General features: G+C 38.4%; 1 protein-coding gene across 6 annotated transcripts in view; it reads right to left on the bottom strand.

Moving 5' to 3' along the window:
* Nucleotides 1-2985: 2985 nt before the first annotated feature.
* The window catches only part of BLVRA (biliverdin reductase A), a 77517-nt gene continuing 55199 nt past the window's right edge, over nt 2986-25303 (bottom strand). For 5 of the 6 annotated variants that reach the window (XM_026006661.2, XM_026006660.2, XM_072760074.1 and 2 more), the window contains 4 exons: nt 25155-25252; nt 12196-12303; nt 9671-9842; nt 4402-4775 (listed from right to left, as the gene is read on the bottom strand). In XM_026006661.2, coding sequence (XP_025862446.2) covers nt 4517-4775; nt 9671-9842; nt 12196-12303; nt 25155-25252 — 637 coding nt within the window. In that variant the 3' untranslated portion in view covers nt 4402-4516. Of the gene's footprint in view, nt 4776-9670; nt 9843-12195; nt 12304-25154; nt 25253-25303 lie in introns of all 6 variants that reach the window. The other variant, XM_072760072.1, reaches the window with a different exon arrangement.

Genomic DNA, 25303 nt, shown 5'->3' with positions numbered 1-25303 from the left:
GACACGGGTCCAGATTAGCACATGCTAATCTTTCTACCTAGAATGTTCTTCACATCCTTTGCCTGCTCTCTCCAAAAGTCTTTCTCAATCTTCAGATTACAGTGCATTCTTTAGGGAAGGCTTTCCTAAGTTCTTGCCTAGAAAAACTCTTCCCTGGCACAAGATTTTTAAATTCTCTTTTTAGTATTCTTCGTAGTTGTGCTAATATTTGAGTAACATTTGAGTTTCTTCCTTACTAGTCCAAAAGCTCCAAGAGACTAATCTGGGCAAGCCTTTTCAAAAGGAGATTCTGGGTCAGTAGGTCTGACATAGGCCTGAGAATTTGCATTTCTTTTTTTTGTTGTTCTTTGTTTTTTAATTTTTATTTATTTATGATAGTCACACAGAGAGAGAGAGAGGCAGAGACACAGGCAGAGGGAGAAGCAGGCTCCATGCACCAGGAGCCCGACGTGGGATTTGATTCCTGGTCTCCAGGATCACGCCCTGGGCCAAAGGCAGTGGGATTTGATTCCTGGTCTCCAGGATCACGCCCTGGGCCAAAGGCAGGCGCTAAATCGCTGCGCCACCGAGGGATCCCAGAATTTGCATTTCTAACAAGTTTCCAGGCTAAGCCAAAGCCAAGGCTGCTGGTCAGCATACCACATTTTGAGTATCAAAGACTTAGTTGTCTTGAGCCTCTTATTCCCCATCTTTTGCACTAAATCCCTGTTAATTACTTTTGGAGAGAGGCATGTCTATCTTTTTCCTTTCAACCCATCAACCTAGGTCTGCAAGGCTTCTGCTTCTATTACAGTCCCCCCTCCCATCCCCCTCCATTTCCAACATCAACAATACTAATGCACTGGCTTTGCAGGGACTTTCCCAAAAAGAAGTCTCCTCTTGAGGAACTCGTGTCAAATTTTTTTCCCCTTGATTCCTTCCAGCAGTGGACCATGAGAGAATTTATTGTTAGGATTTAAGAGATCAGCAAAGAATATTTCTTTTTCTCCTTTCCAAATCTGGGGACCAATTCAGCTATAAATGCAGGAGAAAGATGGAGTTTTTTTTTTTAAAAAGAATGTTTTGTTATGATCAAGCTGATTGGGGAATGTAGCTAGGTTCTATAGCCAAATAGGTTTGCTACTCTCCCCTTTGAATAACTTAACTTTCTAAGCTTCAGATCATCCCACTGCAGAGGAAGAGCCTTCCCCTGCTACCTACCACATGGACAAACAGAACTCAGATGCATCTGGAGGATGACTGGGCTTTGCTGCTTAGTCTCTTTCTTGAAGCTTTACCACTAAGGCAGGTTGCTCCTACCACAGAAGTGGGTGAGGAGAAGAGGGATCAAGGGCACTACTTTCTTCCTGGAGGATCCCCTAACACTTAAAAGCATAGTGGGATAAAGTACAAGTACAGTACAAGACCCACAGCACTTACAAGTACAGTAGGATAAAAGGCTTTTTTCTAGTTGGACAGAAAGCCAAATTTGTTCTGAAATCTCAGACCTCAAATCCCCCCTTCTCCCAGTAAGCCTTCCAGGGAAGTCAAGATTAGCCTTAAGGCAGGGGAGAAGAGCAAAGCTCACCATCTTTTGGGTACTTTATACAAATGGCAACGGATACTTGTGGCTTCGTTGCTTCAGTGAAACCCTGGAAGAAAAGTACGATTGGGTGGCCTTCATTGGAAGGAGTACTCAGATAATGTAGGGTATTATTAGGATAGAGCCAGAATGGCTTCAGTAGCCCCAGAGGACGTGGAGGGCAGTTGTAAAGAGTGAGGACTGCTGCTCCACCATACGGATGGAACTAGAGGGTATTCTGCTCAGTGAAATAGAGAAAGCCCTTATGATTTCCCTCATATGTGGAATGTAAGAAACAAAACAGGTGAATACAGGGGAAGGGAAGAAAAAATAAAATAAGGTAAAAATAGACAAATCATAAGACACTTAAATATAGGGAACAAACTGAGGGTGGGTGGGGATGGGGTGACTGTGATGGGCATTCAGGAAGGCACTTTATGTAATGAGCACTTGATGTTATATGTGACTGATGAATCACTAAATTCTACCCCTGGAAGTAATAATACACATGTATTTTTAAAAATTTATTTATTTTTACTTTTTTTAAAAATTTATTTTTTTTACACATGTATTAAATTGAATTTAAATAAATAATTTTTTAAATAAAGGACTGCTGCTCCATTTCCCCAGGTTCTGTTTTCTCATCTCCCCTTCCTTCTCCTTCTGCAGTTCTTGCCAATTAGTAAAACTAATGGATGTTTTCATTTTTAGTCTCTTGACTACACATGAAACAAGCTTGAGATGAGTAGTCATCAGTTAGTAATCATACATCCCATAACAGACTTTTTTTTTTTCCCATAACAGACTTTGATCAAACTTTAGTCAGCTTGCTCTGAACCCTTTTCTCAACTAGACCTTCACCTTTGCATTTCTAAATCTGTCTTCCCATTGCCCAATTTAGCAAAACTCCTACTAAGTCAGTTCTGTAAGCATTCCTACCCTATCTGATCAAATCCCTCATCTCCCAGCCCTAGTATCTCGTGCTGGGCCTACCTTCAGGAAGAACCTTGTCAAGTTGGTTTAGACAGAATGCCCCCCCCCTTGATGTTTCCTCTTAGTCATTTTGCATCTACTGATCCCCACCCTGCCCTTTGGCTATAAGCCCCCCCACTTGGCCATGCTGTATTTGGAATTGAGCCTGGTTCTATACTGAAGTCTATTTTCCTCTATTGCAAATGTCTTGAATAAAATTGGCTTATACCACTTTACTGTACAGCTCTGGTTTTGATACTCATGCCCACCTCTTAATATCAAATATGGCTAATGTTTTTGAAATAGAGTTACTAGCCCCAAATGGGAGAGGCTATTGCACTACATTTTAATCATATTTGATATTTGCCTCATGCTAGATCCTGTACAGCATACAAAAGTAGATATATGTCCTGGCCTCCAGGGATATTTGATGTGAATAATAAAACAAGAGAACCAACTGACTGAGATTTATTAATTTGTTTTACATAGCAAATAAAGGAATAACCTTAAGGATTTTTGGGTTTTAGATTTAAATAAATATATCTGCCTGTTTTACCTTGAGGTATATGGTGACAGAACAATGGAAACCGAGGTAGAAAACAGAGTGCTGACATCAAGGACTTCCTAGCTCCTGAACTGGTTAAACCTAACAGTGGGGTGGTGGTTGGCAAAAAGCAAGAGGGAGACACAAAGGCAAGAAATCTAACACAAGCTTTGAAAAAAAAGGCCACAAGACCACCAATGGAATGAAAGAGCAGATTCCTGGGAATCTGCCTCAGGGTCAGCAGTCTCTCAACAGGAGCAATGAAGTCTAGACAAACCAAGAGCTGCAAGTATGAACACGTTTGTAGGGTCTCAATTGGATGCCTCCTTCTTGGTCTCCAGTCTCATTTCCTCCTGGCAGCCCTCTGAGTACCTAAATTGGAAACCTGACCACATCACTCCCCTGTTAAATAACACCCTTCAGTGCCTCTGTACTGCCTAACATATAAGACCCCAGCTCCTTCATCTAGCTTATAGGGATCCCACAATCAGATTCAACCTCTCTGGGACTCCCTCCTCCAAAGACAATGCTCCAGCCACACCGTTCCAGGCTGTTTCTTGCTTCCTTTTCTTTGCTTATGTCAGTCCTCTGCCAGGAAAGTCCTCCTCTGATCTTTACACAGCTAGCCTAGTTCTCAAGATCTGGTTTGTGGATTTTCCCTGAACCTTCCTCCAGATGACCAGGGGCATCTCTCTTTTACTGGAACTATTCCATTACAATGACTGGTTTGTGTGACTGGTTCCCTTTCAACACTGTGAGTTATTGAGGGTAGTGGCTATGTCTTACTCCTTACTCATTTTTAGAATCCCTGGCACCTACCATAGTCACCCAATGAAAGTTGGTTGAGGGAAATAAAATTCCTTAAAGCGGGGAGGGGGGACCTCTGGGTGGCTTAGTGGTTAAGCATCTGCCTTCAGCTCAGGGCATGATCCTGGAGTCCTGGGATCTAGTCCCACATCAGGCTCCCTGCATGGATCCTGCTTCTCCCTCTGCCTATGTCTCTGCCTCTCTATCTCTCTCATGAATAATAAAATCTTAAAAAAAAAATAGGGAGGCTTCTAAGTACTATTTTGCAGTGGCTCAGTATATGAGCAGAGTTTAAAGGCTGGTTTGGTTTTTAATATCTAGGTGACTTCAAACAAGATTTTCTAACGTACTAATGAAAACAAACCTGGTAAAATAAACTAACCCCATCTGATAGGGCTATTGGGAAGAGTGAACGAAATCAGGAATATGAAGCATTTAGCTCAATTCACCCAAGGTTAGTTCTTTCCTCATGCCTATGCCATATGCCCCCAAATCCCAAATATCACTCCCAACACAGTTTGGGACAGTAAACAAAGTCTGTTTACCCAAGATATGTTTAATTGTAAGAATAAAGGTCAACTCTTCATAAAAAGGAAACTATGGTCCCATCTTAGAAGTGCTGCATGCATCCTTCACTTCTTTGAGTAGCAGTATTTCTGGATTTCTTCTGCGAGCCATAGGCAGTGCAGGATGCGCTTCTTTTCGGCAGCCAGCTCCTTTTCAGAAAACTGACCCAAAAGTTTCTGGACAAATATATTTTGATCTTTCAAGAAAATATTCTTATTGACTCCTACATTTGGCATGTTCTCCAGGGAACCAGATTTAAAATGGAAGCTTAAATGTCGGTTTCGTTTTAGACCAGGCCCTTTCTCTTCAATCCATGTGAGTGGACTGCAAAGACAAAAGAATCGCAAATGTTAGAAATTACAAGGGAGAGCAAGTGGATGTTTGCTGGTAGCTGAGAACCTGGTAACAGGTCTTCATTTTGTACCCATCTTCCCTGAAGCTGCTGCTCAATGTAGTGTCTCAGGTGGCATCTTGACCTCCACCAGCCACCCAGAGGCCTTGGGTGATTGTTCCCAACTTTACTGCCAAACAGTCCTTCATTTAATTTTGCCATTAAACAATAGAATTCATTCAATGATTTTTGTGTGATCATCAGTTGCTTGTTTTTTCCTTTTGTGACTGCCTTATCCATAACTCTTTAAAAAGTTTTAAACTCCAGTCAGTTTACATACAGTGTTAAATTAGTTTCAGGTGTGCAACATAGTGATTCAACAATTCCATACATCACCCAGTTCTCACCACAACACGTGCCCTCCTTAATCCCCATCACCTATTTGCCCCACCCGAGCCCCCTCCCCCTTGTCCCTCCCTCCTTCCCCCTCCCCTTCTCTCATTTGTTTTTACCCTGAGTATCACAGATCTAAGGGATCCAGATAAGGGTTACAGGCAATCCATGCAAAACTGTTTTTTCCATGTGTATTTCCATGTATATTTTATATACATGTATATTTTAATGGAATGAGTTTTTAGAGTGCTTTCAATACATTCTCAAAAAGTCTATGAACCTCTTTGACTAACCTAGCTTAACCAAGACCCACGCTGGAACGCAAAGGTGAATGTTTAAGAGAAGATCTGAAGTACATAAAGGGGAAGCCATGCAAATACCCAAACATGCAGGGAGACACCAGGAAGATGTTGACAGAATAAGTCCCTTATTTTGTAGGGCCTATCAGCTAAAAACTTGAAAAGTTCTGGTTTCCTAATCTCCTAATCATGTATTTAAGTGTGGATATTGACTGCTGGCACTTGACTGCCAATTGAATGGAGTAGGGTTAGGATGGGATGTGGTCCACTAAAGTTCTGGTCTCAGACAACACCTAGCTCCAGACATCCCAACCCAAAACACAAGCTTTGAACTCACAGCTCCTCCACTCTTCCTCACCTTCTACAGGGAGGTGTTCAACTACATCTACATCCCTAGTACTAGCATGTGCCTGCAAGCCTGGTGGAGGTGGTGATTTCTAACAGTGCTCTCTCCAGGCCCTGAAGGGAGAGCAGTCAACACCAAGCATGACTTCGACCCCACTCCTACCAGCTGGCTTCAACAAGAGAGCTCAAACTTACAACTTTTCTATATACTGACTATCCACATAATATTTGTATTTAAAAAAAAGTATTCTGTTTATTTTTACGAAGTGTGAAAACTGCTGGTATGATGGAGAGAACATGGGCGAGAATCAGTTGCACTGGGGTTTCCTGGATGACCTTGGGATCTAAGACAGCGATACCTGCCTCACTGGTGGGTGAGGACTGCTGTAGGGAAAGACAGGGCCTGGTGTGTTTTCTAGGATAGTCCTTTCTTGTGCCCTTCCCATGCACTTTGGGGAGAAGACATGACATTCTGGAGTCAGGAGACAGGCTAAGTGTGAGTCTCACACAATCACTTAGTTCTGGGTCCTTAGCAAGTTTCTAAACTGCTTCAAGCCTCAGTTTCCTAGGTGATAGTAATAATGGCCACTTCAAAGAGTTGGTATAAAGATTATATGAGAAAATCCTTGTTAAAGGGCTATGTCCTCGCACATAGAAGCACTCAATAAGCATTCACTAACACTAGCATTGGCACAGTGGGGATTCAGGTAAGGATCCTGGTCTTGCAAATCCTTTTATGATGACCCTTCAAGATCATGCCTACTCTCCTCCCTGTCCACAGCTATTCTGCTGTATTCTACGGTGTCGTTTGAAGGCAGCTATAACTTAACAAGTTCTGTCGGAAACAACTGACAGAGGCTCCTAATGTGTAGTAACAAGAAAGACATCTTCTTGTAGCTGTAAGAAATCTGGTCTGCAGACTGGGACAAGCTTTGGGGGAGAGAGAAAAGAAGCCCACAGGTCCCAAGCATTCCTCCCAGGCACTGTTGGGAGCCAAGACTGCATTTGCAGGAAGATGGCTTTTCTTTGTCACAGGGCACACTACACCAAGGGCCATGTAAACTGAGCAGGGATGCATTTGTTCTGAAGAGCCACAGTTAAGCAAGTTTTCTATTCTAGAAGTCATTAAAATGACCTATATATGAATCAATGATAGCCCATAAATCAAAAATTCATATTCAGGTCAGACAAAGAATCTAAGAGACCATAGTTAAATCAGTAAATTAGTAAAACTAAGGTGTCCAATCATCTAGAAATTTTGCATTGACTCAGATTTTTAAAAATAAATGATTTTTACAAACTCTCATCAAAAAGTAGGTCTTACTCCTAAAATATTAAATTCCATGGCTACTTTTTTTTGTTTGAATTGAGGTATAAGTGACTATACTAGTTTCAGCCCACAGCTAGTTTTTTGTTTTTTTTTTTTTAAATATTTCTATTTATTTGAGAGAGAGAGAGCGTGAGCAGAGAGAGGGCTGGTGGGAGAGGGAGAAACAGACTCCCCACTGAGCAGGGAGCCAGACTCAGGGCTTGATCCCAGGACCCCAGGATCATGATCTGAGCCGAAGGTGGATACTTAATGGACTGAGCCACGCAGGTGCTCAGCCCACAGCTAGTTTTAAAAGCACATTATGAGAGTATTATGTTGAGTGAAATAAGTCAATCAGAGAAAGACAATTATCAGATGGTTTCACTCATACGTGGAATATAAGAAATAGCAAAAAGGACTATAAGGTAAAGGAGGGAAATTGAGTGAGGAAAAATTAGGAAGACAAACCATGAAAGAGTCCTGACTCTAGGAAACAAGCAAAGGGTTGCAGAGGGGAGGTGGGTGGGTTATGGGGTAACTGGGTGACGGGCACTTGATGGGATGAGCACTGGGTGTTCTACTATATGTTGGCAAATTGAATTTAAATAAAATATATTTTTTAAAGTACATTGTACAGGCTTTAAAACATTCCACAATGCAATGACAAAAATGAACATTAATGCCGTTTATTCACTGTTTTTTTTTTTTTAAATTTTTTTTTTTTTTTTAATTTTTATTTATTTACGATAGTCACAGAGAGATAGAGAGAGAGGCAGAGACACAGGCAGAGGGAGAAGCAGGCTCCATGCACCGGGAGCCCGACGTGGGATTCGATCCCGGGTCTCCAGGATCGCGCCCTGGGCCAAAGGCAGGCGCCAAACCGCTGCGCCACCCAGGGATCCCTATTCACTGCTTTAACACTGGATACAAAGAAGTTTGAGATACTCCAAACATTCTGCCACCCAAGAAAATTTCTCATGTCCTTCCATATAACAGGGAGTCAAACTTTAAAGAAATGCAAAACATCAGGATGTTTCCTCCACTTTAATTTCCTCATTGTGAATATGAATAAGAAGTATACAGCTTTACCTATGCAGTTGTGGTTGTGTGAGATTAAAAGTATAGTCTGTGAAGTAGAAAGCATTGTTTGAAATTAAGAATTAATTATAATATGGATTTGCCATCTGTCCCAACCCCTCACCTGATGCTTGCCCCCCTTTGCAAGAGTCCGTCTCTACTTCGCTCACATCTTGTTTCCTAACGCCTACTCAAATTTCAAGATTGAGCAAAGCATCTTTTCCTCTGAGAAGCATGACCTTACCTCTCCAGGTTCCCCTTTCCTGTGCTCCTGCAGCACACTGAGCTACCTTTAGCTCTGGCTACAGGAGACCGCACCTGTCTGCGGGGATGGACAGACCATAGCTGCAATTCTAATACAATGTCGGAGTCAGAGCCAGGGTCGACCAGCACGATTACTCCAAACACAGCACTTCCAAGCTCCGCATGCTTTTCCTTCATCTGTGACCTCTGCCTTTCCCTAGCAAAGAGGGAACTCCTCAAATGGACATAGATCAGGCTACATTTAGGAATTCAAATACTTTTCTCTTTTTGTAAATACCCACCTGCTGCTTTTATTACCAAGAGACTCACTTTCCTGGAAACACATCTACAAACACTATAAAAGACTTGCTGTTTTAGATATTTTGCAGGGCCTAAATGCTTTTCAAGGAAAACTATGAATATGCTTTTGTTTTAAAAAACTGGGTATGCAAAATAAAGAATCAGAAAATTTGGGGGATCCCTGGGTGGCGCAGTGGTTTGGCGCTTGCCTTTGGCCCAGGGCGCGATCCTGGAGACCCGGGATCGAATCCCACATCAGGCTCCCGGTGCATGGAGCCTGTTTCTCCCTCTGCCTATGTCTCTGCCTCTCTCTCTGTCTCTCTGTGACTATCATAAATAAATAAAAATTAAAAAAAATAAATAAATTAAAAAAAAATAAAAAAAAAATTTGGGGAACAGTATGACAGGATATATGATAAACCTGAGAAATAGAACTTTAAGTTTTGGTCACACTGAGGGATAAATATTTGGACATGTGATAATAAGCCAGCAGGTAAAATGTCAATGGCAAGATCTAGGTAGTAGTTTTGGGTATTCGCTGCAAAATTCTTCCAACTTTACCATATGTCTGAAACTCTCATAATAAAATTAGAAAAAATTCAGGTCACAGAGGTAACTGGATTTTTGCTACTACCTCTCATGCTGCTTACTTGTGGCAGAGGCAACCTGCCCAAATTCTATAAGCCTCTATTCACTTCCTGGCAGAGGGGCTCAAATTTGTCTTACTTACCTTTCAAGGCTCCTGTGAGGCTGAAATGAGGCAGTATAAGTGAAATCCCAGCATGTATTTTGTCTATAAAAACACAGCCCTTCTGGAGTTGGGGGTGGGTTCTAGGCCCTCTGGGCTCTGTCTAAATTCACCTTTGTGAACACACGACAATGCCCTCAAGTTTCCTTCTCTGCACGGCTCCTCACCACCTACCGTTTATTCTCTGTCTCCAAGCACACAGTCATTTTCATATATTGATCTTCCTTTCGTTCTTCCAATGTGGCGGATACAAGAGAAAGCTCCCCAAAGAGGGAGACCAGCCAGGTCAGGCGAGAAATGCCACTAAACGCAGGGAAGCCAAACCGCTCTTCTTCCAATGGGCCAGCTGTGGGGAATCACAAACACCATGGGAACTGGGAAGTAACCAACAGCTGGAGAGCAGAAGAAGCTTGTGGGCAGGGGGCCATGGCTAAGTGATTGGGACCAAGTGATCCTGCTTCACAGCGTGCTGTGCAAGATGACTACTCATATTTAGGTGCCTGAATGAAAACTTTCATAAAAGCACCTCTCCATTTTCTTGTTTATTTAATTCAATTTTGTTAGGAAAATAAGACATTTTATTAGAAACATTTTATTAGAAACATCTAGCCCTCAGGATAATAAAAAATATTTCAGGCTTTTAATATTAGATATGGGTATGGATGTATAGTTTACATACAGTATACATATATACACTTACATATACATACATCTATACCTTGTTTAGTGAGTCATTTAAAGAAGTCTTGTAAAAGAAGAAGAATCAAGGTATTTCAGTCCCCCAAGTCTATATTCCTATAAATACTATATAGCTGTCTGTAAATGCCACAGCTATGATAACTAGGAAGAAAACAGCATTATCTACAAACTATGTCAATATTAAGAAGATTGATAATAGCATTAAGTGTTTTCTTAGTCTTCATAATCTTCTATGCAAAAGCACACTCAAAAGAATATTTGTGTGAGAAATAGGTGTGGCCAAGATCTTGCTCCCAACTGTCTCCACCCCAAATTATTAAAGATAACCTAAATTTTTAAAGATTTTATTTATTTATTCATGAGAGACACAGGGAGAGAGAGAGAGAGGCAGAGACACAGGCAGAGGGAGAAGCAGGCTCCATGCAGGGAGCCTGACGTGGGACTCGATCCGGAGTCTCTGGGATCACGCCCTGGGCGGAAGGCAATGCTAAGCCGCCGAGCCACCCCGGCTGCCTGATAACCTAAATTTAAAAGACTACGTACCTGTTACAATTCTTTATAAACCAATGATTTTTCATAAATTTGATATTGACTTGAAAGAAATTTGTAATTATGGCTATACTTTGAAAAAGAAAACGAATTATAAATAAAAGCCAAAAAACTGGGCAGCCCGGGTGGCGCAGCGGTTTAGCGCCGCCTGCAGCCCAGGGCGTGATCTGGAGACCCTGGATGGAGTCCCACATCAGGCTCTCTGCATGGAGCCTGCTTGTGCCTGCCTCTCTCTCTCTCTCTCTCTCTCTCTCTCTCTCTCTCTCTCTCCCCCTGCATCTCTATGAATAAATAAATAAAATCTTAAAAAGAAAAAAAGCCAAAAAACTTGTTTCATAGACATCATGGTTTGAAATCACTAGGACCTAACTATCAAACTTATAAAAGAAAGGTTTGTCCTCCTCAGCTGGTTACTGTCTGCTCTTGTGCTTTAGAGAGGACAGAGCAGCAATCAAATGTTTCAGTGTGAAGTCAGAGGCCTGAGCTCGGATCTGACTTGCCATATAGCTTTTTTTTTCCATATAGCTATTTTTGTCAGCTTTGTGAAGCTACCCACATCTCTGATCTTCCTTTCTTTCCTGTATAATGGGGGCATAAATACCTACTTTATAGGATTATCATACGGATTAACATGAACTAATGCATGTCATAAACTTAGCACAGTTCTTTGCACAGATTATGGTTATTATTTGTTAAAACTCTATCGCTATTTTAAAAGATGAAAGTGGATTTCAAAATGAGGTCCCAGTGTTATTTTCTGGAAACTCATGAGGAGATGAATGGTTTTACCACTTAACAATGCAATGTCAGGGTTTTGCTTCTGTAAGGAGAGCCCTCAGGAAAGGTAGCCCAGATACCCTGTGATGTAGCCAGATGAGTCCATCCAAAGGTAAACCCAAGAGCAGGAGACTCTAGGATGTTCATTTCCTATTGCTAATGGAGCTACTCAAATAATGACCAACATAAAGTAAATCAAATAAGCGGTAGATCAAATATTCTGGTTGCAACCTATGTCCTTGTAACTTACTGGAGGAAGAAAGGGGCTATGCATATTCTATTTGCTCTGCAAAGAGAATAAAAATGTTCTCCTTCCCAAGAACCTGTCTCTGCCCATTTGCCTCCTATGGAAAAACAATCTCCAATTTATTAAGATTTAATGAGGAAAATTCTACACATAATAGGTTGGGAGAGAAGCATTAGTAAACTTTAGATTTCAAACATACTTTTTATGTAAGCCCCATCAAGCACTTAAATCTCATTTGAGGAAAGAAGAAAAATAGGTATTTTTATTGTTTTTGGAAGCATGGGAAGATTACATTAAATTGGCTTTCAGTTAGAGAGTCTTTAGCAAAAATGAATCCTAACTAACATCCTGAAGAACTAGGAAAGAACCCAGTTAGCCCTCCAGTCTCGTCAGTTACACATGACCTGTGATCCCACCTTAAACTGACCTGTGAAGAGAAGAGATCCTTTCAGCAGATCTTTCCCCACCACTTCTTTTTTCAGGAATGCAAACTCTTCCATCAAGAGTTCAACATGCTCCTCATGCAAGACCTTCCCTGTCATGACAAAAATGGGAGGCAAAAAAGGCAGTCATCATCAGTTGTGTACAGATGTGCATCCCACAGTCTAGGTCTATCTTCCTCCAGCACAGGACACAGAGACCGCAAAACCACCTTGGTACCACTGCGCCATTACATACCCCAGCTGAAGCTGGTGCCAATTATCAGCTTACCACAGAAATCAAAATCTAAGAAAGCAAGATGGTATCCACCTGCCCCAAAGGCAAGATGAGATCAGGGGAGTGTCTGAGTCAAGTGTTAAACTTCTCTTCTAGCCAGAAGGAGACAGTGTAGCATAAAAATCTAAGAAACATGGAGAAGACTAGAAATAGATTCTATTTCAAAGAACTGGAAGAACCAAGTGACTTTTTCAAATTACCCACATTGGAGGGAAGATAAAAAATATATTCATAACTAAAATTTTTGATTATTAAAAAAAGCCATTAAAACTTTTTGCTCTGGTGGCTTTTTCTCATCTAGGCTAGAAGTTTCATAAAATACCAGAAGTATTTCCCGCTCTTCGATAGCTCTTTATTTTCAACTAGTCTCACACGCCTATTTCATATATATTCCCCCCATATTACTAACCTCTCTGGGTCCACAAAACAAAAACAAAAAAAACTTAAAAACTTAAAACACAATTAAAGCTCTCTGAGTATATTTTGCTTAGTATTTCCATTCTATTTTTATTTTATATCTTTATCGTTTATTTACTCTTTACAAGTTTGTACCCTTTAACATTATAAATCTTACCACCCAACATACCCCTATCCCTTGGTAACTACCATTTCATTGGGTCTTTTTACAGGCTTGACTATCTAGATTCCACATACTAATGGTATATGGTACTTGTCTTTCTGACTTATCTTACTTAGCATATTGTGCTCAAGGTCTATCCATGCTGTGGCAAAATGGCAAGACATCCTCCTTTCCCATAGCTGAATAATATTCCACTTTGTATATGCACCACACCTTTCTAAAATACTCATCTGTTGATAGGCATTTGGGTTGTTTCTGTATCTTGGCTATTGTGAACAATGCTGCATATATCTTGTCAAAATCCCATTTTCATTTTTGTCGGATAAACATCCAGAAGTGGAATTGCTGGATTGTATGGTAGACCTATTTTTAATTTTTTGAGGAACCTTCATATTGTCTTCCACTGACAATGTATATGACTATCCTTTTCACCTTTTGCCAGCACTCGTCTCTCTTCTTCTAGATGATAACCCATTTGAATGAGGTGAGATATTTCATTGTGGTTTTGATTTGCGTTTCCCTGATGATTACTGATATCGAGCATCTTTTCACATGCTTTTTGGCCACCTTGATATCCTCTCTGAAAAAAATATCTATTTAAGAACTATACTGTGATTAAGTATAAAGTGTGGTTAAGATCTATACTTTGACAGAAACACAGAGGGAAATCTGGGCCACTGGGAGATGCTCCTGGGACATCAGCCATTGCTTATCTCAGCTTCACAGAAAACTGCAGAATGTGCTGGGCTTGTTCTTGCATCTTGAGTAGGCAGGCATGTCTCCTGAGTCTCTAGAGAGGTAGTTGTGTGGGAGAGTAAGATTCCTTCTATCCACTCCCTAGCCAATGAATATGGCAAAGAAAGCTTCTTACAATAAGTAGAAGCTTCTCTCCTGTGGTGATTTTATCCATATTTATATGCCTATGAGGGGACTTGGGCATCTGGCGAGTTGGACCATATTTTGGTGCATGTTATATTTTCTCTAGAACTATTTCTAGATTTCCATTTCTGTATTTTCATTAAAGAATCTTTAAAAAAAATTTTTTTTTGGAGTGCCTGGGTGGCTCAGTCAGTTGAATGTCTAACACTTGATTTTGGTTCAGGTCATGATCTATGTTGTGGGATCAAGTCCTGCATCAGGCTCCATGCTCAGCGCAGAACCTGCTTGAGATTCTCTCTCCCCTTTCCCTCTGCCTCTCTCCTGCTCATACTGTCTAAATAAATAAATGAATAAATCAGAGAAGGAGACAAACCATGAGAGACTCCTAACTCTGGGAAACGAACAAAGGGTTGCGGAAGGGGAGGTCGGTGGGAGGTTGGGGTAACTGGGTGATGGGCACTGAGGATGAGCACTGGGTGTTATACTATATGTTGGCAAATGGAACTTCAATAAAAACAAATGAAAAAAACTTAAAGATTTTATCTTTCAACTGAATCTTTGCTTATTTTTTCTATCATTCATCCAAAGCTCATGATAAACACACATGGTACCACAGCATACACACATACACACACAAATTCATAATCACATTCTCCTAGATCTCTTTATTGATCACACCTAGAGTACAAATCTTGATATCAAAATAGAATTTTGTGCACTAATGCTGGGGATGTAAACTGGTGCAGCTACCATAGAAAGCAGTATGGAGGTTCCTCCAAAAATTAAAAATAGAACTACCATATGATCCATCAATTCCACTTCTGGGCATTTATCCAAAGGAAATAAAAATATTAATTCAAAAAGATATCTGCATCCTCATGTACTATTTACTAAGACACAGAAACAACCTAAGTCAGACTGATGGATGAATGGATAAAGAAAATTTGATGTAAATATACAACGGATATTATTCAGTCATAAAAAAAGAAGGTAATCTTGCCATTTGCAACAAAATGGGTGGACCTTGAGGGCATTATGCTAAGTGAAATAAGTCAGGGAAATGATCTCACTTATATGTGGAATCTAAAAAACCAAACCAAAAAGCAGCACACTCACAGATACAGAAAACAGATCAGTGGCTATAAGAGGTAGGGGAAGGGGGTGGGAAAAATAGGTGAAGGTGGTCAAAAGGTCCAAACTTCCAATTATAACTGGAATGATAATGCCATAGAAATATAATGTACAGCAGAGTAACAATAGTTAGTACTGTACTACATATGGGCAAGTAGCTAAAAGAGCAGATCTTAAAAGTTCTCATAACAAGAAAAAAAATTTAACTGTGTGGTGATAGATGTTAACTTACTGTGATGATCGTTTTACTATATATATAAAAATGGGATCATTTCATTGCATACCTGAAACTAACATAAAATCAATTACATTTCAATTTAAAAATTAAAAAAAGAAAACATTTCACTACTAAATGAACTAGGGCTTCTTGGAGGAATGGCTAAGTGCACAGCTGAGGCAGAGAGCACACACAATGAACACAAACCAGTTTATACCAGAAAGCAAGAAACTGCTCAAAGAATAATGGAAATATGATAAAATGATACAAGAGCTAGCATGAAAAGGTCCCCACTAACAAAATAGGAAACAATTTTAAATTAATTAATTAATTAATTAATTTATGATAGTCACACACAGAGAGAGAGAGAGAGGCAGAGACATAGGCAGAGGGAGAAGCAGGCTCCATGCACCGGGAGCCCGATGTGGGACTTGATCCCGGGTCTCCAGGATCGCGCCCTGGGTCAAAGGCAGGCGCCAAACCGCTGCGCCACCCAGGGATCCCCAGGAAACAATTCTAATATCAAAATAAATAATGACAGTGGATTACATTACACTGAATTTAAAAGGAAGCCATGAATCCTTATTGATATAAATCCATAAATGAATAATCAGAAAGTGTGATAAATAATGGATATTTATCGAGTTTAAAACTACCTACTCACAAAATAATCATTAATATAAAGGGGTAAAAGTAACTTTCCATGTAGAAACTTGGCAGACACCACTTTAATCCAATGATATAATTATTAATGGACTATTTGAATCAAATGCCACTTCTTTCACTTAGAAGAACACAGCATTAGTTCTGTGATATTCCTATGAAAGATGTATACCCTGAATTTAATCCTGAAGACACATCAGACAAACCCAAATTTAGAACATCCTACAAAATTAACTGGCCTGTAATCCTCCTAAATACCAAGGAGACTGAGGAAATGTCCAGAGCAGAGACAATGTGATGTGTCAACTCAAAACAGTATGTAGTTCTACACTAAATCATTTTGCTATAAAAAAGTGTTAATAGGAAAACTGGGAAAATTTGAATGGAGTCTGAGGATTAGATTTTAGTATGTACCAATGTTCATTTCCTCATTTTTTTTTCATTTTCATAAATGGAGGAGTAACTGTCACATAGAATTATATATGTTTAAAGTGTACAACCTGTTGATTTGATAAGCATGCATACTGTGGAATGATTACCAAGAAAAAGTTACTTAACACATCCATCACCTTGCATAGTCAACTTTGCATATGGGTGGTGAGAATGTTTAAGGTCTACTTTCAGCAACTTTCAAGCATATTAACTATAGTTAACATGTTGTACATTGTACATGCTCAGAACTTAATCATTTTATAACTGAAAATGTGTACCCTTTGAGCTACATTCCCCTATTTCTCTCTCCCCCTAGGGAACTACCAGGCAACTACCATTCTAATCCCTGTTTTTAGGAAATTTGCTTTTTTCCCCATTTAAAAAGATCCTAAATATAAGTGAAACCATACAGTATTTCTTTCTCTAAGTTGTTTCACTTAGCATAAAGTGTTCTAGGTTCATCATGCTGTTGCATGTTGGGATTTTTTTGATTATTTATCCAATCTCCTTCCTCATTATTGGCCTGTTCAGTTTTTCTATTACTTCATGATTAAATCTTGGTAAGTTATGTGTTTCTATGAGTCTATCCATTTCTCCTAAGTTATCTAATTTGTTGGCATGTAATTTTTCATAGTAGTCTCTTATGATCCTTTGTATTTCCGTGGTATCAGTTATACTGTCTCCTCTCTCATTTATTATTTTATTAATTTGTCATCTTTTTTTTTCCTTGGTAACTTTTCTAGCTAAAAGTTTGTCAATTTTGTTTATCTTTAAAAAAAAAACTCCATTTCATTGATCTCCATCATCTTTCTAGTATCTTTTTCATTTATTTCTGCTCTAATCATGATTATTTTCTTCTGCTAAGTTTGTTCTTCCTTTTCTATTTCCTTGAAATGTAAAGATAGGTTGTTTATTTGAAATCTTTCTTTTTTCTTAATGGAAGTGTTTATCAATAAAATTCCGTCTTAGAAATGTTTTTGCTGGATGCAATAATTTTTGGTATATTCCTATTTTCATTTATCTCAAGATATTTTTGTTTCCCCTTTGATTTCGTCTTTGACCTGCTTTTTTCCCCCCAGAGTATGTTGTTTACATATTTGTGAGTTTTTCAGCTTTCCTTATGTTATTGATTTTTATATCATATTGTGTGGTCAGAAAAGGTAATATTTGATATGATTTCAATCTTATTAAATTTGTTAAGACTTGTTTGTGACCTAACATATGATCTATCCTAGAGAATGTTCCACTTTCCATTCTTCTTGAGAAGAATGTATATTCTGTTGATGTAGTAATGTTCTATATATGTCTGAATTGGTCTGAAGTGTAGTTCAAGTCCATTATTTCCATATTATATTCTATCTGGATGATTTCTCCATTGTTGAAAGCAAGGTATGAAGTCCCCTACTATTATTGCATTGCTATCTATTTTTGCCTTCAGACTGGGATGCCTGGATGGCTCTGTGGTTGAGCATCTGCCTTCGGCTCAATGTGTGATCCCAGAGTCCTGGGATTCAGTCTCACATCAGGCTCCCCACAGACAGCCTGCTTCTCCCTCTGACTATGTCTCTGCCTCCATCTGTGTCTCTGAGTAAATAAATAAAATCTGGGGGAAAAAATAAAATATTTCTGTCTTCAAATCTATAAATTGTCTAATGTATCTAGGTGCTCCAATACTGGGTACATAAAAATGTACAATTGTTACAACCTCTTAATGAATTGGTCCCTTTATTATTATGTTATGACAAATTATCATACATTTTTATATCATATATGTTTTTATTTTTATTTTTTTTTAATTATTTTTTTTTTTTTATGATAGTCACAGAGAGAGAGAGAGAGGCAGAGACACAGGCAGAGGAAGAAGCAGGCTCCACGCACCAGGAGCCCGATGTGGGATTCGATCCCGGGTCTCCAGGATCGCGCCCTGGGCCAAAGGCAGGCGCCAAACCGCTGCGCCACCCAGGGATCCCCTCATATATGTTTTTATATATGACATAAGATCATATATGATTTTATATCATATATATTATATATATTATATGATTATTGATCCCTTCTTTATCTCTTGTTGCAGCTTCTCGGTCTATTCTGTGTGATATAAGTATAGCTACTCCAGCTTTGGGTTCCATTTGCATGTATTATTTTTCTATCCTTTCACTTTTGGCCTATGAATGTCCCTGTAGGCAGCATATAGTTGGATTTGTTTTTGTTTTTGCTTTAGTTCACTGAGCCACCCTTTGTCTTTTAGTGGAGAATTTAAGTAATTTACATTTAGAGTAATCACTGATAGGTAACATTTTTGTCTTTCAACCTATATGCTAGAATTCAAAGTGTTAGAGTTCACTATCTGAGTATTCAAGTACTTTGAATTTAACTATATATTTACTTTTGCCAGTAAATTTTATACTTGTATATTCATGCCACTAATTAGCATCCTTTCATCTCAGCTTGAAGAACTCCCTTTAGTGTTTCTTGTAAGGCAGGTCTAATGATGATATATTACCCCAGCTTTTATTTGCCTGGGAAAGTCTTTATCCCTCCTTCACTTCTAATATTTGTGGTTGGCAGTTCTGAAGTATTCTTGGTTGACTGTGTTCTTCACTGAGCACCTGGGAAAGCCTGCTGAGTTTCTGCTAAGAAATCTGCTGACAGCCTTATCAGGATTCCCTTGTATGTGGTGAGTCTTTTTTCTCTTGCTGCTTTTAAAATTCTTTGGTTTTTTAAATTATTTTTTTTGAGAGCTTGATTGCAATGTGTATAAGTAAAGACCTCTTTGATTTAAATCATTTTGGGGATAGTTGAGCTTCATGGTTCCTGAATGACCATATCTCTCCCCAGATTTAGGAAGATTTTAGACATTATTTCTTGAAATGTATTTCTTGAAAGTATACTTGTTCATAGTAGTCTCTTGTAATACATTTCTTTCTGTGGCACACCATAATGTCTCCTTTCACTTCTGATTTTATTTGAATCTTCTCTCTTTTCTTCCTAATCTAGATAAGAGTTTGTCAATTTTGATAATCTTGCAAAAACCAATTGTTAGTTTTAGTTTCTTTAATTTTCTTTCTGTTGTTTTTATGTTATTTATTTATAGTCTAATCTTTATTTTCCTTTCTTCTGCCAGCTTTTGATTTAGTTCAGTCCTCTAGTTCCCTGACGTGTAAAATTGGGTCAATGACTTGCAATCTTCCTTGTTGTTTAGTGTGTTTAACACCATAAATGTCCTTCTTAGAACTGCTTTTACTACATCCCATGAATTTTGGGATGTTCTATTTTCATTTTCTCAAGTTAATTATCCTTGTGATTTTTTTCCTTCATCCACTTGCTGATTAAGAGTATGCTATTTTAATTTTCATGTATTTGTGAGTTTTCCAGTTTCTCTTCTGCTGTTGATTTCTAGTTTCATCACACTATGTTCTGAAAAGATATTAAGCATGATTTCAATCTTTTTAAATTTGTTAAGACTTATTGTGGCTTATATATGGCCTATCCTGGAGAATGTGTATTTGAGAAGAATGTGTGTTCAGCAGCGCCTGGGTGGCTCAGCCAGTTAGGTGTCCAACTCTTGATTTCAGCTCAGGTCATGACCTCAGGGTTGTGAGATGGATTCCCACTTTGGGCTCTGCACTCAGCAGGAAATCTGCTTGATAGTTGCTCCTTCTGCCCCTCCGCCTCCTCACATCTGTGTGCTCTCTCTCTTTCTCCAATAAGTAAATAAATCTTTTTAAAAAGAGAGGAATGTGTGTTCTGTGGATGTAGACATTCAATTGGTCCATAGTGCTGTTTAAGTCCTCAGTTTCATATATTTATCTTCTATTCAGTTTTTGTATCCATTACTCAAAAGTGGAGTACTGAAGTCTCCTACTATTATAATGCACCTTTAACAATGTTTGCTTCATATATTTGGGAGCTCTAATGTTAGGTGAACTGACCACTTCATCAGTAATATCCTTCTTCATATCCTATGACACTTTTTTTACTTAAAGCCTGTTTTGTTTGCTATAAGTAAGACCTTTTGCTCTTTTCATTACCATTTACATGGAGTATCTTTTTCCATCTTTTCACTTTTAATCCACATGTGACTTTGGATCTGAAGTCTCTGATAGATAGTATATAGCTGGACCTTGTTTTTGTTTTTTGTTTTGTTTTCATGCATTGAGCCAATCTAAGTCTTTTGATTAGGGAGTTTAGCAGTTTACATTTGAAATAATCACTGATAGGAAAAAACCTACTATTGCCATTTTCTTAACTGTTGTCTTGTAGTATTTAGTCCTTCTTTTCCTCTCCTACTGCCTTCTTCTGAGTTTTGTTGATTTTTTTTGTGTGTGTGTGGTGACGTGGTTTGATTCCTTTATCATTTCCTTTTGTTTATTTTCTATAAATATTTTCATGTAGTTACTATGGGGATTATATAAAGCATCTAATTATAATAATCTATTTCTATATTTCTATTCATGTTATTTTTCCATTAACATAGATTTATAGCTTTTTAAAATTCTGTCACTTCAATTTTATACTAGAATTAAAAATGATTATGAAGCATCAAAAAACTACAGTATTCTATATTTGTCTTTATATTTACCATTATCAGAGAGCTTATTTTTGTATGCTTTTATGCTGCTGTTTAACATCCTTTTGCTTCAGTTTAAAGGACTCCCTTTAGCATTTCTTGTGGAGTAGGTCTAATGGTGATCGACTCCATCAGCTATTATTGCCTGGGAAAGTCTTAATTTCACCTTCATTTCTGAAGGACAATTTTGGTGAATATAGTATTAGTTGGCAGTTGTTTTTCTTTTAAGAAATTGAATACACCATCCCACTACCTCTGGCCTACAAGGTTTCTGCTGGGAATTCTACTGATAATCTTATAGGGGCTCCTTTATAGATGATGTTATTTTTTTTCTTGCCTTTTTCAAGATTCTGCCTTTATCTGTGATTTTGAAAGTTCAATTATAATGTGCTTAGTATGGATCTCTGTAATTATTCTAGTTGGAGTTCATCGTCTTGAATTTGTATTCCGTTTCCTTCTTCAAATTTGGGAAGTTTTCAGTCATTATTTTTCCAAATAAGTTCACTACATCTTCCTGTGACTTCTCCTCCTGAGACTTACATAATGCATATATTGATCTATTTCATGGTGTACCATAATTCCCTAAGCTTATTTCACTTCTATTTTTTTCTTTTGGTTCTTTTGACTCAAACTTCAAATTACCTATCTTCAAGTTTACCAATTCTTTCTTCCACTTGATCAAGTTTACTGTTGATCCTATGCACATTTTTTAATTCCATCATTTTATTCTTCATCTCTAGAATTTTTTATTCTTTTTTTAAATTCTTTTTATACTTTACATCTCTTTGTTGATATATTTTAATTTTGTTTTTACACTGTTTTCCTGATTTTATTTAGTTGTCTCTTTTCTTTTTTTTCCCTTGTCTGTGTTCTTTTAGCTGACTGAGCATCTTTTAGAGTATTTTGAATTCTTTGTCCAGTAATTCATAGATCTCTATTTCTTTAGGATCAGTTTCTAGAGATTAATTTTTTCCTTTGAAAGGCCAATGTTTCCCTGTTTCTTTTTATGCCTTGTGATCATTCGTTGAGATCTGAATATTTGGGAAAACAGTCACTTCTTCCAGTCTTTACAGACTGACTTTGTTCAAGGAAAGACTTTCACCAATCAGCCAGGCTAGAAATTCAGGGGGCCTCTCAAATCTTTTCTGGGGATGTGTCTTCTCTGGGATTATGTGTGCAATTTCCAAGTGAAAGAGATTTGCCCCTGTTCTCAAAAACCTGTAATCTCTTGCTCCTCCTGGTGTCTTTATGCAATACTTCAGTTTCTCTGATGCTGTAACAAGCCACAGTATTTGCTTTGGTTTTTAGCAGCCCCAACTTTGCATCTAAAGTACACTATTTCTTTCAGCATTCTAACTCAGGAGAGTTAGAAACCAGTCCCTCAAGCAACCTGTGAAAAACCAGAACACTGGACACATGTTCCACTCTCTCTTTTTACCCAAGGGAGAAGCTAAGAGTCCGGAGTTTTGTCCTAATCACACCATGCTGTGCCAGGAAGGGGAAAGGGCTATAGGGAGTAAATACAATGAACTTTCTTGTCCACTTCAATTCCGGTTTTAGCTTTGTGTATGCCTGGGGAATTGTAACCATTTAAATGGTTTCTGGAGGGATCCCTGGGTGGCGCAGCGGTTTGGCGCCTGCCTTCGGCCCAGGGCGTGATCCTGGAGACCCGGGATCGAATCCCACATCAGGCTCCTGATGCATGGAGCCTGCTTCTCCCTCTGCCTATGTCTCTGCCTCTCTCTCTCTCTCTGTGTGTGACTATCATAAAAAAAAAAAAAAAAAAACTCTCATTTAAAAAATAAAATAAAATAAATGGTTTCTGGAATTCTCACAAAGGCAATATGATCTATATGTGGCTCTTAAATCAGTGTCTCTGTGGTAGAATGAGGTCCTAGGGCTTCCTATTGCACAATCTTGCTGATATTAGTCCTAAATTATCCATAACTTTTGCCTTCCAAAATGATATTTGCACTTAGGTAGGCAAAGTTGAATAAAATTATTACTTCTTGGGCTACAATGTAAATGTTATAGTTACATTTTCAACTCACTTTCAACAGACAAATTAATGCTATTAGTTGTAAACATTTGGCAATGTGGGCTCCTGAAGGGCAAGAGTCATCTTTTGGTTATTCTTACTGTCAAGCACAATCTCTCATGCAAAATAATCTCTCATGCATAATCATGTTCTAATCCTAGAGGATAGGTCAGTTTCTTTGCTAAGAATTTGTTTTCTTTTCTATGATCTCTACATATCCACTCAGATTCTGCTTGCTTATGGAGATAATACCAAGGCTCTAATATAACACTGATTCTTAGTATTTTTTTCTCCTTTTTAAAAAATTAACTGAAATCCATATTTTATTCAGATTTCCTTAGTTTCTACCTCATGTGCTTTTTCTGTTTCAGGATACCACATTACATTTAGTCATCATGTCTCCTGAGCTTCCTCTTGAGTTAGAAAGTTTCTTAAACTTTGCTTTTTAGTGACCTTGACAGTTCTGAAGAGTATTGGTCAGGCATTTTGTAGAATGCCCCTCAACTGGAATTTTTCTGATGTTATTTTCATGATTGCACTGAGGTTATGTTTTGGGGAGAAAAATTCAGAAGTAATGGGCCATTCTCATCATAGTATATTGAAGGTACATCTTATTATCATGACTTACCACTGTGGATGTTAATTTTAATTTTGATCAACTAGCTGAGGCACTGTTTGGTTTCTCCACTGTAGAGTGTACTCTTTTCCCCTTCTTTCTGTATTTATTCTTTGGAAGAAAGTCACTACATGCAGGACATTATCTTTCTGAAGAAACTTAGTCTGTTATTTTGTCGAGTGTTCCACATTCTAGTTTGCTTCATTTTTTACAGTGTCATTTAAAATGTTTCTTTATCCCTGCATTACCTGTAAATCTCTATTATATGATTGATGCTGTATATATCACATCAGATGGTTTGTGACATCAGAATGACCCATATTAACAATCTTTTGGTTTTAGAATGACAACAACAGAGCTCTTCATTGTAAAAGTACATTTTTTTCTTTGCAATTAGCAAGAAATCTATGGCGTATTCTTTAGTATCTTGTTCTTGGTCCATGGACATCTGTGCCATGAGAAAACAATATACAAAGGTGATGGCTTCAAAGGCTCCTCTCACTCACATCAGTAATCATCTATCTGCTCATTCAACACCTCCTGAAGGCCTACTCAGTTCTAGGAAGTGTTTAGCTGCTGGGGCTTACAAGAGGGGACAGATGGGCTCTGCTCTTCAGCAGTACATCCCAGTGCTACAGAGCACTACAGGAGTTCCAATAAAGTTTGATCAGTCTACACTGGTGATAAGTGCAAGGTACTTTCTTTGGTGATTTTCATGTAAGTGTTTACCATACTTTGCTCATATATTAAAGATTTTCAATAGCAAATTTTGAAACAAAGAGTTTGTAATTTACACTTTAACTAAATCCTGTAATCCCTAAACATTCTAGTTAATTCTCATTGCCTCCATAAAGGGACTTGTGGAAGTATATAAGGACAAAAGTCTCTGGAGGGCAGTAGAGCTTAGATGAACAAATGTAGACCTCAGAGCCGGGAAGGAATAAATTCAAATCTCCATCTTCCAATTAGTAATGATGTTACTAGCTTTGTGATCTGGCTCAAATTACTTCTCTGAGCATGGATTCTTTTACATAAGTTAGAGAAAATACCTATCTCTAAGAGTTTCTAGGAGAATTAAATAAAAGAACATATAAAGTACTTAGTACAGTTCCCAAACTCCTGGCATATAGTAAGTATTTGATAAATGGTACTCTTCTTGAGAAACAGCACAAAATATGCAGATACGATCAATTACTCTGACTTGGATATTTTTCCATTAGCAATGTAAATATCATATGAATAACAGCAAAATAATATCATGACAATAGCATAAGTCAAAGCCAATTCATAGTTTTCATTAGAGTCAAAGAAGTTTATAAGTCTCTGACAAAAATTTGCAAATTCCCACTCATTTCTCCACCCTGTTGGTATTCCAACACACCCATTACGTGTGCCTACAGTACGGGGGACAGCTAGGAGGTTGGGAGCCCACAGGACATATCTGACACAGGATGAAGATTTAAAGCATAAAGATGGTACCAAAGACATCTTGCAGGCAGAAACCCTAAAAGAGGGTCTGTGTTCGACAGACAATATACGTCACCTTTCTGCTCCGCCAGCGTCCACAGGTCCTGAGCTTCTGCCCAAGAGAGTGTCATGGGATATTCCACAAGGACATGCTTGCCAGCATTTAGGAACTGCCTTGGGAAAAAAGAGAGAGAGAGAAAATACACTTCAAGTAATCTTCACATT

This window comes from Vulpes vulpes, chromosome 5, assembly GCF_048418805.1.
Source record: "Vulpes vulpes isolate BD-2025 chromosome 5, VulVul3, whole genome shotgun sequence".
Taxonomy (NCBI): Eukaryota; Metazoa; Chordata; class Mammalia; order Carnivora; family Canidae; genus Vulpes; species Vulpes vulpes.
This window is presented reverse-complemented; position numbering and strand designations above follow the sequence as displayed.